This window comes from Megalobrama amblycephala, linkage group LG2 (genome assembly GCF_018812025.1).
Source record: "Megalobrama amblycephala isolate DHTTF-2021 linkage group LG2, ASM1881202v1, whole genome shotgun sequence".
Lineage (NCBI taxonomy): Eukaryota > Metazoa > Chordata > Actinopteri > Cypriniformes > Xenocyprididae > Megalobrama > Megalobrama amblycephala.
Window position 1 is genome coordinate 5,617,790 of NC_063045.1, and position 11,969 is coordinate 5,629,758.

At 36.6% G+C, this 11,969-nt stretch overlaps 2 protein-coding genes and 1 non-coding gene across 3 annotated transcripts in view; 1 reads left to right on the top strand and 2 right to left on the bottom strand.

Moving 5' to 3' along the window:
* The window catches only part of cers4a (ceramide synthase 4a), a 33,778-nt gene extending 26,624 nt beyond the window's left edge, over window positions 1-7,154 (top strand). The window contains exons 2-12 of the mRNA XM_048182313.1: window positions 107-286; window positions 2,566-2,683; window positions 3,569-3,687; window positions 3,796-3,852; window position 4,727; window positions 5,140-5,190; window positions 5,508-5,600; window positions 5,691-5,819; window positions 6,171-6,277; window positions 6,420-6,576; window positions 6,655-7,154. Coding sequence (XP_048038270.1) covers window positions 107-286; window positions 2,566-2,683; window positions 3,569-3,687; window positions 3,796-3,852; window position 4,727; window positions 5,140-5,190; window positions 5,508-5,600; window positions 5,691-5,819; window positions 6,171-6,277; window positions 6,420-6,576; window positions 6,655-6,849 — 1,207 coding nt within the window. The 3' untranslated portion in view covers window positions 6,850-7,154. The remainder of the gene's footprint in view (window positions 1-106; window positions 287-2,565; window positions 2,684-3,568; window positions 3,688-3,795; window positions 3,853-4,726; window positions 4,728-5,139; window positions 5,191-5,507; window positions 5,601-5,690; window positions 5,820-6,170; window positions 6,278-6,419; window positions 6,577-6,654) is intronic.
* A 974-nt stretch (window positions 7,155-8,128) lies between these two features.
* Window positions 8,129-11,135, bottom strand: LOC125263277 (kelch-like protein 23). The gene is made up of 3 exons (XM_048182277.1): window positions 9,876-11,135; window positions 8,845-9,253; window positions 8,129-8,440 (listed from the first exon to the last, which is right to left on the bottom strand). The coding sequence occupies exons 1-3, from the start codon at window positions 10,882-10,884 to the stop codon at window positions 8,134-8,136; spliced, it is 1,725 nt and encodes a 574-aa protein (XP_048038234.1). The 5' UTR covers window positions 10,885-11,135; the 3' UTR covers window positions 8,129-8,133.
* A 544-nt stretch (window positions 11,136-11,679) lies between these two features.
* trnad-guc lies at window positions 11,680-11,751 on the bottom strand. The gene has a single exon. It is a non-coding gene; the product is annotated as a tRNA-Asp (tRNA).
* Between the last annotated feature and the right edge of the window lie 218 nt (window positions 11,752-11,969).

Below are 11,969 nucleotides of genomic sequence, written 5' to 3' on the forward strand. Positions count from 1 at the left end.
TTCTATAATAAAACCATGGTTAATTTTCTACTGCGTCATCAGTAAATGGTTTATATGCTGTAATAAGTTTTCAGCCTTTTATGACTTTCTCCTTCTCTGTTTATAGACTAGAGGAACTTGTAAACCAGTGGATATGGCGGCAGGACTTCTGGCTTCCTCCTGGCGTCACATGGAAAGATATCGCAGAGAGGACGTCGGATGGAAGTCGGCATCCCGTACCCCGCGACCTGCTCATCTCCCTGCCTTTGGCCTTGGGTTTCATCGCCCTGCGTTTTGTTTTTGAAAGGTCGATATCAATATTATGTTTTCATTTAATTATTATTACTTTAATGCACAGCATTGTCCAAATCAATAGACACAAATGATTGGTCCATCAGGATGGAGGGTAGCGTATGTTCCTCGGCATTGGTACATTACTGTAAACACTAGTGTATTGGGTAACTAATGCATGGTTTGGTTTCTCCTGTGGGATTAGGATGCTTTCTAACTTTAACTAAGATGTATTATTCAACAGTTTGTCTTTTAATGATTTTAATGAAGTGAGGATATCAGTGTGACAGAATGAAAGTGGAGTATTGTTTTCACGGGTTTTGTTGCCAATGTTTCCACTCATGCAGTGTTGGCTGCTATTGTTACACTGTTTACGACTGGATACTGTTGAATGTGTCTGAAAATGAAACAAGTGCATCTGATTTTAGAAAAATCAGTTTATTCTGGGTAAATCTCAAAAAGAAATATGCAGTTTCAAATGAAAATCAGATGAAAAGTTTTTTTTTAATTTATATATTTATGAAAATATATGTATATTTATGTTGTTTTTTAAAGGTCATTATCAATATTATATTGAATTTTATGTGAATTTATGTAATTTCCCACAATTAAACTAATCTAGAGATCATCTAAATGGGTGCAAACTCTGATTGGTCCTTCACAATATATGCACAATATATTGGCCACCATTTCAGTATTGGCCGAATTGTTCATTTTTAATGTTATTGTTATCGGCCCGATAAGAAAATTTGGCTGATATATTAAAGCTGATAAATAATGGATTATTTCCTTCAGCTGAGATGCTTCAGATGTGCACAGTTTGCCATGATGGTTTTGAATCGCTTGAAATATGATTGCAATCACTTCGAAAAAGAAAATGCAATTAAAGTTTGTCATATAAGCTACTTAAATTTATAATAAAAACTAGAGATGCACCGATACTAAATTTCTCCACCGATACCAATAGCTGATTATTCAGAGTGATATCTGCCAATACCGATAGTTTGGGGGTTCTGCTTTTTATACCTTTAAATTAATGATAATTTCATTATAATTAATAATTAATCATTATATTTTGATAGCAATGCAAATAAAAGCTTTATTCTCTCCATTTCATCAACTTGTTTCAGAGTAACTGGTATCGGTTATAAACACATTACTCAAATTAACATTAATACATTCAGTAAATTCTGAAGATTAAATGAACATTTCTTAACTTTCTGAATGTTAATATTGAACATCAAACTGGTTTCTTAGCATTTTCTTTACACAAAGCCCAAATTCAGTGCATTTTCCTTTCCTCTTTTGATTGACAGGATATATCGGCCCTGACTATCTGTTTTTAAACTCTCGGCCGATAGTGTGAAAGTTTGCTTTTATCAGCTGATACCGATTATTGGCCGATATATCGGTGCATCTCTAATAAAAACATTATAATTTTGTGTTTGGCACATGCTTTTAATGGTGAGACTTCTGTTTTTGTAATCAGGCTCTCAAAAATTAAAAATTTTGATTTAGATTTATCAGCCAATATATCGGTTATCGGTTATTAGTATCGGCCAAAATTTTCATATCGTCGGTGCATCCCTATTATTTATCTGTTGTTAATGACAGTTGAGCACATTTCCCACCAAATACTCTTGTGCATAATGCAAAAAAAGTATTACTACACTAATTATAAAAATAGTACTGTCCAGACACAAAAAATATAATTTTTATAATTTTTGTCTTGCAGTCATGAGAATAAAACATTTTAACCAGGCGACACAAAACTGTTGTGCGATGTAAAAACAATGACAACCAATCAGAAGATATTTAATGTTTAATGCATATTTATGAGAAACTGTATTTTGGACCAATGAGTTTCGTTGTGGGCGGGGCTACCCAACATTATGCAAAATTTAGCTTGACAAAACAAAATTGGTTTGGACAAAATATGCAAAATTCAATTTCTTACTGATTTGAGGTGAAGTATGACTGGACCCGCTCTTGACATTCACACTTATATTATAGAGTTGTCAGGTTGGTTTGGCAGTGTGTCTGGATCAGCGAGTCAAGCGCAGACCTGTAGAAAGGGCGCGATTGCCTCTGGGTTACAACGAAAGCTGTTTCTTATCTCATCCTGAAACTAGATCTTGACCCTTTTTTTTTATTAGATGGTCACTAACATCTTGGTCTACACCATCTTGCTATTGCGTAAAGTTTTTGCATTACAAAATAGGTCAATAGTGAATGCATTTGCAGGGAAGCGTCAAGGTCGCTCTCTTAACAAAAGCTATTGTCTGTGTCTCGTAGGGTTGTGGCGCTGCCGCTCAGCCGATGGTTGGGAGTCTGTGATAGGGTTCGAGTTCATGTCACGCCTGTCCCGAAGCTGGAGGCGTTTTACCTGCAGAAGAACAAGCAGCCGTCACAGGTTGGTGAGTCACATGTGCACCTGTGTGTGACAAGACTGAGATATTTAATACTGTTTATCAACACCTGAGCCTCTGATGTCACTGTTACACCCTACATAAGAAACTCATGATGAGCATAAAAATAAGTAGGTACAGTTTTCCATTTTTAATTAAATATAACTGTTTTATCATCATTTTTCACTATTAAACAAAAATATATTAAAATTCATCTTGTAGATTTTGGCCAAAATAATGTATTTAAGAAGGCAGCATAACATATTAGAATGTAATATTAAACATTTATAAATTGTTAATAATTTACAAACAAATGTATAAATAATATTATAACATTATTAATGATTATAAAACAAAATGTGTAATAATTAAGATAATTAATTATGTAAGATAAATATATATTCTATTATATATTCTATCAACTAATTTATATAACATATATATATATAATTTTTTTTAAATATATTGTATTTAAACTTAAATTATATATATAAATAAAACTAAAATTACAAAAAATTAAATTATTAAATAAATATTTAAATGCACTTAAAGTCTTTGCATTTAAATAATTATTAAATCAGATTAATGTCTGTTGTATTTCTTCTTAGCATTATCAACTAATTATTAATATAACTAAATATATATATATATATATATATATATATATATATATATATATATATATATATATATATATATATATATAGTAGTGATAATATAATGAGAGGAAGAAAATGTGCATAATCGTCATGTAAATAATGTCTAAAAGTGCATACATTCATATATCAACGTATTCAATTTCAAAATATATTTCTTTTAATTTCAGGGTAAAAATGTCCAAGGTTTCAGGAAGGGCTCTTTGTTTTACTGTCTGTGTGTTTTTTGTTCAGAATGATTTAGTGGTACTGGAGAAGCACTGCGGACTCACTCCGCGCCAAATCCAGACCTGGCTGCGTCAGCGCCGGAACCAGGACAGACCCAGCAACACCAGGAAGTTCTGCGAAGCTTCGTACGTTCACATACTTTCTGCCTTTAAAATGTGCTAAAAATAGGCCACATCATCATTTGTGATTGGTTAATATTTGATTAAGGTGGCATTTTCTCTCTCATTTCTCAGGTGGAGGTTTGTCTTTTATCTCATTGCGTTCTTAGCTGGTCTCATCTCCCTGATTCAATGTGAGTATCTGCAGTGACTTTCACCCTGCTGTGATTTCTGAAGCGTCGTATGATTTCTTTCCCCAGAATCAACCCCCTCATGATCACCTTTGCAAGTAAATATAATGAAATATCAAAAAGTTCTCAGAAACATGATGCCATTTATGCCTGACAATTTCAGAAAATGTTTTTATTTTTAGCATTTCATTTGAAATCATTTTTCTGAACTTTCAAGAAGTTTTTACACAGTTTCCCACCATTTGTGAAATAATTTGGTGATATTTTTGTTATTATTAAAAAGATGTTCTTTAAATAAAGGCACTACATGCATTATTTTGCTTCTATAACTTATCTTCGTTCAGACTAGTGTAAAGAAAACATCCAAAATATATATTTAAGTGTTTATTTTGCATCTATTTGCATCTGTAGGTTTCAGTTAAAGTGCATAATCTTTAAAGGTCATTTTCTCAAAATGAGTTTTTTTCTCCACTTCAGCAGCACTTACATACACCAAACTTTAAAGTTTTATTTCCATCTATATTCTGAAGGTTTTTACTGAGGCGTTTGTTGATATAGTGTAATTCACCTGATTTTTTTAAACATTTTATACCAAAAAAATGGAAAAATGCATTTTTCTGGCTATGTTTTGATTTATAGACTGATAAAAAGAGAAATCCAAAATCTCCTCTGTAAAAACCTTTAACTCTAATATGTCAATAAAATTAAACAATGATTTTTAACCTGGCTTTATCGAGGTTTCAGATTAATGCTCTGGAAATGTATGCAAATTAGTACATATTGAATTAGAACACACAATTTGCAAATCTAAACATAAAATAAAAAACTTAATAAAAAACATAAAATATAAAAACAAAATAATTGTCTTAATGTACTGTGATTAATCAATTGGGGAAAGTATGGTGATATCTATTCATTTTTTTTTAATTAATTTTTGTCCATATTCAAATGTGATAAAAAAGTGAAGAAAGTAATGTTTTTTTTTTAGTTGAAATAATTATTTTATTTAAAGTTAATTATTTATAGAGATAACTCTCTCTCTCTCTCTCTCTATATATATATATATATATATATAAAATATCATTAACTTAAATACTTAATTTTTAGTATTTCTTCATTATCTAATACACTTATTACACAAAAATTGGTGGTCATTTATGAAAAATAAATTGGTGCTTGTTACTCCAAAGTACAAAAAAAAAATGTTTTTGTAATCAAAACTCAGCGTTTGCAGTTTATAACAAACACATTCACATTTAATAATTGTTTGTCAAATGATGTTCTTCAGACTCCATGGTTTTGGGATCATCGGGAATGCTGGAGCGGATACCCAAGACAGGTCCATAACAAACGCCTCTCCACACATGCTCACTTCCTGTGAACAATCCCAGGAACTTTTTTCACTCTGTTGAGCCGCTTTGAAGGAGATCAGGCAGAAATCCGAGGAACTAGTCAGCGCCACACCCTACGACACCATCAAAACAGTCATGATTCATCTTACAAGAGCCAGAAATATATTGAATCATCAACCGTAATCTCCTTAGTTAAAATAAAGATGTTCATTATTATGTTTTTAAGCCAACATAATAAGAGGAATAAAATTCATAGTTGTTCTTTTCCAGATCATATTGTCATATTATTTGATTTCATCTGTAGGGCGTAGCAGAAGCCCAGTACTGGTATTACATGATGGAGTTGTCCTTCTACCTCTCGCTTCTGCTCTGCGTATCGGTGGACATAAAGCGCAAAGTAAGTTTAACTTGTTCAACATGAACTCCTCTGAAGGATCTTATAATTGATAAATTGTGCTCATATAGTTTTTTTTTCCTGGTTGTGTAGGACTTCAAAGAGCAAATCATTCACCACATCGCCACCATTTTCCTCATCGCATTCTCATACTGTGCGAATTATGTGCGCGTGGGAACCCTGGTGATGCTCGTCCACGACTCCTCTGACTTCCTGCTGGAGGTAAATCGCTCTCAGGATTCACACTGATAAAACAGTAATTTTATGGCCCTGATTGCTGTTTATTTCAGATTTTTGTTCATTTGAATGTCCACAGTGTTCATCGCAGAAGTTTATTACTGTAAAACAGGATTCTACTAGTTATGATCTTGTCATATTTATTTTATAAGTTGTTTCAGGTTCTTTTTGCTTCAGCAGTAAATAAATACCCGGAAATAAATTATAGACTTACAAAATTCCCCTGAGTGTTTTTTCCTAAATAGTTACAGAATGAAGCACATAAATTACCTTGACTTCCTCCAGTTTATCGCTCACATAAATAACCAGTGTTTCATTGTAATTGTTGGTTTGCAGTCTGCCAAGATGTTCAATTACGCTGGATGGAGGAAGACCTGCGATGCCCTGTTTGTTGTTTTTGCTGCGGTTTTCCTGGTAACCCGCCTCGTGGTTTTCCCATGCAGGTAATGACTTCATGGGGTCATGTATGAAGGCGTATTTCATTTGAAATGCTTATTTCGAATGATTTTGAATACATTGTTCTCAAATATAACATGTTCAGATGGCATAAACATTGCTTTGAAGATTTATAAACTTCATTTCCAGAGTTATCTATACAGCTGTGGTGGATTCGTTGGACATCTTTCCTCCGTACCCTGGTTATTATTTCTTAAACGGCCTTCTGCTGGTTCTTCAAGCACTGCACATCTTCTGGGCTTGGCTGATTCTTCGAATGGTTCACAAATTTGTCTTTTTAGGCAAAGTAAGTATCAAAGTTTCTATCTCTTTAACTATTTGAGTGTTACGGAAGTGTCATTAAAAAAATAAATTGTGTTTTAAGGTGGAACGTGATGAACGGAGTGATGAAGAGAGTGACGCTGATGAAGAAGATGAAGTTGGAGAAGAAGAGTGCAGCTGGGAGCAGAAAAAGGGTGCAGTTAACTCAAAATTTGTGTCATTGGCCAATAACTGTGTTTTGAACAATTTAACCAATCAGAGACGAAAAATGAATAGCAGAACGCCAAAAGCCAGATAGTAAAGCTACTTTATGTATTTGTTTTGTTTAAACATGTTGAATAACCTCCACTCTCTTGACTTATCTTGTTTGACAAGATTCAACTTTGATTTCAGATTGACAATGATTGTTTGCGTGAAAACATATGGAGAATCTAATGCACTGATTGCGTAGAAATACTACTACTTGTTTGTATTATTACATTACCATTAGAGTATATTTGAAGTAGGTTCAAAATGCTGTCTTTAATTAAAGTTTGTGTAATTAATTAAAGTGTGTTTAGAACTTAAACAGCAAAATAAATAAGGTGGGGAGCATAAAAAGGATTCATAAACAATTGTTGAACTGTTGTTTAAATTAGGTTGCTAATGAGCTGCAACTGTTCGTTATGGAACAGTGATATATAAACACAAGTCGGCTCTCCTGATGAGAGATATCCACAATATTTAGGTGCACTCTTTTTAAATACTTTTAATATAACAAAACATATAGATATTTCAGTCTTCTAAGTTGTGTGAACCTGTGTTTTCTGCAGTGGCTCTTGTTTTTCCAAATGGTCACTGGTGGACCATTTGAAAAGACTTAGAGCGCCATCTAATGGTGGACTGTCCAAATGTCTTTGTGATTTTTGCTGCTGTTGCAAGGGACTACTGGAGCTTGTTGTGTTTTGTACGATAGTACTTTTTGTTGTTCAACATGAAATATGATGATTTGTGCATTGAAATCTTAAAATCAGAGTGGGTAGTGTGATTTGAGGATTCCTACAGTATGTAGTCCTGAATCTGCTCCAAGGGCTAAAGGCAAAGTGTTTTTGTTGTTTTGCATAGGGCTGGAAATGTATTCATGTTTAGAATACATCAACACACCTAACCTAAGTTGTTTATTTGCACCATAGCCGTGAACTGAGCCTTTCGTCCGAAAGCTGTGCATCTGTCCTACACTGTTTCACTTTTGTTTTAAAATGACCTGTGATTGTTTTTGTATGGAAATATTTTTGTTTGTTTGTTTTTTGGTTATTGGGATTTTACTGTGCTCTGATTTTGGTTATACTAACATACTGCAGATGTTATATAACTTGTAACAATGACAGAAGAGGGATATATTCTTATGATATATGAATATGATACTTTGGTATTATTGCATACTTGTTTTTCACTCTGCCATTTTCTCTGTGACCTTTTGAATAACAATAAAAATGTGAAGAGCAATGATCCTCATATAATTAATCATCCCCAACTTTGCTCAACAAAATGTTTCTGTATTGGTTTAATGGCTGAAAGAAAGATCTGCGTTACCATTATGGCTTCAGAAGGGATTCACACGCATTGTGACACATCCTCTTATGGGTACAGGACAGGGTATTTTATCATCAATTTCTAAGCAAGTGTCGATGTAAGGGTCCATTAGGATCATGTTTGGGTATGTTTTGTTTATCTTCCTCTCGCTCAGTATGTAAATCTGCCCATTCACTGTGGCACAGCCTGTGAAGAATTTGTTGTCCAGACAGTCTTCTTGAAGAATGGTCCACTCGTCTGTGTCGATGTCTAAGCGCAGAGCCTGTCCTCCCAGCAGATAGAGGGCACCATTGAGCTCCGTTGCAAGAAGGTCGTAACTGGAAAATAAGTACATGTATCCAACAAGATTGCACAAGTGTACAGAACTGATACAGGACTGGTTGAGTTGGCATCTCTGCATTGCCTTACAGTAGTGGGCAATCGAGGTCCACTGTCCTGCAGAGTTTAGCTTCAATCCTAATCAAACACACCCGCCTGTAATTTTCAAGTAAATTGACAGCAGCAAAGTGTCTGCCCAGATCCGGCCCACATCTGATCTGCATGTTATCCACATGTACCAAATGTGGGCCGGATCTGGGCCACACTATGTTGCTGTCTGGGGAAGACTTTGGCTTGATTTTTCAGATGTATTTGCAGAGCTCAGCTCTGCAGGGCAGTGTACCTTGTGGTCCAGAGTTGCCCAACTCTGTCTTAAATCAAGGACACAATTTTGCCTACTCACCGTGGGAACGGAGAATAGGACACCACGTCCCATTGATCAACCTCTGGCCTGTACCTCTGAATCCCACTGTAAACATCTCCATTCTCATCCAGACCACAGGCCACATAAATACAAGTCCCCAATGTGGCAATGGCCGCCCTTTCTACAGATCGCACCATGGGGCTGACGGTGTCCCATTCTTCCGCTCCCAGGACTAGCCTCTCGACTTCGGCCACAGGTCCCTCGTCCATGCTTCCGCCAAATACAAAAAGCTTGAACTCCAGAGCCGCTGAGCAGTGGCTGTGTCTGGACTTCTGCATTGCTGGGCCGTCCACCCACTTCTCATTGCCACACTGGTAAATGCTCACCCAGTCCACGCTGTACCACAACACATCCCGGAAGTAGCCTCCAGTCACTACTATGTTGTCCCCTTAGAGCAAGAAATAACATTTTAGATGGTGTGGAGAGTAAGACAAAGAATGTGAAATAACAGCCCTAATCGGTTCCTGGAGAGCTACCTTCAGCTCCAACCCAAATCAAACACACCTAAACCAGCTCATTAAGATCAGGAACACTCGATAGTTACAAAACAGGTGTATTTGGGCAGGGATGGAACTGAACTCTTCTGGAAGGAACCAGATGTTGTTGTTATCTACTGCAGCCACAGAGTTCTGTGTGAGACTCATCTTTTGCAGGGGTGGATGGGATTGGCACCTTCCACTGTAGGGATGAAACTGTTAAAACAACTGCATTTCTTTCTCATGCAGTCCACCGAGGACAAAGAAGGATCACATGTTTAACCAAGTATAACTGTGTAAATGGTTCTGGTTGGATATTCATATTACAAAGCATATGCTGTTCTCTGCTCACCCTCTTGTAGAAGTGGAGTACTTTTAATTGAGTAGATCTACAGGAACAGGATTGGGCACTTCTGACATAAAAGGCTTATATTTGGAAGGGCATACAACACCCGATCAACCATTTTCCAGATGGTTGGGATCATTATTGTCATTATGCTAACAACTTGAGATGAGGACAGATGAGGTTGTTACCTACTGCAGCCACGGAGTACTGTGTGAGACACTTCTTTTGCAGGGGTGGTTGGGATTGCCACCTTCCACTATAGGGATGGAATTGATACAGCAACTGCTCTTCTTGCTCATGCGGCCCACCGAGAACAAACAAAGTTTCCCTTGAACGAGTTCTAGGCATAGACCTGCCCATAGTCCAGCTGCTGGGCAAGTTATCGTTCAGTCTGCAAATGAGCTTTGCACGTGGGTCTGAACTGTTTATCTTAGTCAGAAGATCAGTAATGTAGGGAAGACTTAAGCACTCCGGCCTAACCAGGCCCACTAGTTCCATGAAGTCTTCTTCCCGACTTGGGTCAAATGTTGCCCAGCGAAGGGCAACGTCAAGGACTAAGTCTTCCCTTGGAATGCTCAAATTGTCGCTAGCGAGGAGGTCGGCAATACTTTCCTTAGAAAGGAACATCAAGTCCTGCTCGGAGGCTATGGCAGGTAGATGGGTCAAGACTACTTCCCTTGCTGCGGCGTAGAGATCCAGACAGCCAAGCTGCCAAGCATAGGCCATCATTCCCAAGCAATTACTAAGATGCAGTTGCCTTTCCAAGAACTTACAGCAGAGTAGCCGAGCCCTGTCCAACTGAAGAAAGTCAGCAGCCTCCAGAATATCAAGGACGTTCTTTCTGTCCAGGGTCAGCTTGAAGTTCTTTGTGAACTCCATTAGTGTGTGGAACTGCTGCAGTCCAACTCCTTTAATCTCAATGTGCTTCTTGGTGCTCTCCCGACCGCCGCCAAAGAACAAGGCTCGGAAATAGGGACTCAGCTGGGCCAAATGCTTGCGGTTCACAAAGAATGACTCTCCCTCCACCTGGAGCACTACGTCAGGAGTGGCAATGACAGCATGCTGATCCTCAACTAAATCTTGTTCAGTTTCTGGGCTCTGGACATTTGTCCAGACCACTTCTTGCTTACCACAAGCCATGATTGTGCACTCACCCTCCCAACACTCTCTTCTCTGCTGAAGCATATCATGTGACATTCATAGTTGCCCTAGCCTGTCACTTTCTCTCCATGGGAATGGGGTCAGCAAGCAAAGGAAAGCAAGGGCTAAATATATCCTAGGTAAAGTGCTACTGAGACCCAATTTCAAAAAGCACACAAAATGCTTTTGCAAATATATTAAAGGACATATATTTTTGAGGATTGTTATTATACACTGCAAGACTGACATCAGTGTTCACAATGAGGTTTAAAATGTGTATGTTTGCAAGATTTAAGTCAATACCAGAACAAACCACAAGAGGTAGATGTTGGACAACTGAACATCTCTAACCCATGAGTTTTTTACTTTGGGTAATGTTGAATTTTAACTTTTTTGTTTTAAATATCTATATGGCTCAAGAGATAAATGCCTTTAGAGAATACACTGCATGGAAGGTTTCTTGTATTGACAATAAATATGCATTTAACTTTTGGCATTTTGTGATATGATCCTGTCTCCATTTTGTAAGAATAATAACTTCATTGACTCTTCAAAAAAGTAATTCAAACAACTGCACAATTGTAGTCTACAAGTTGCTAGCCATCGCCAGAATTTTTGATTATTTTCACAAAACTTTCATGGCCCCTATAATATTTTGTTATATGAATATCTGAACATGCAAAACATCAAAAGGAAGAACAGACCCTCTTCTAGCTTAATGCATTCTTTTTTATCAACACTTGACTGTGGGTAATTTTTATTAAAACAATTTTTTTTTTTAAATACCCGGAAAAATTCCGTCAGTGGTAGGGAAAGAGTTAAAAATTAAATGGGTTGTCAAAAGGTTGCTATCTCCCCGTCGGGGAATCGAACCCCGGTCTCCCGCGTGACAGGCGGGGATACTTACCACTATACTAACGAGGAGCAAGCCATAATCTCAGCCGGTAGATGGCGTCAAGAACCTATGAACCTACACTTCATTTCTCACAGAATTAAATTTTTTATATGATGCTATCAATGTTTCACGGTAATACCATAGTATTCTTTGAAGTATTACGTAAACACTTTATGGGAATCTCTCAATATAATAGTATCAAAGTATTATAATACATTGTGTAAGAGTTTTAAAAGCATATGGGCAG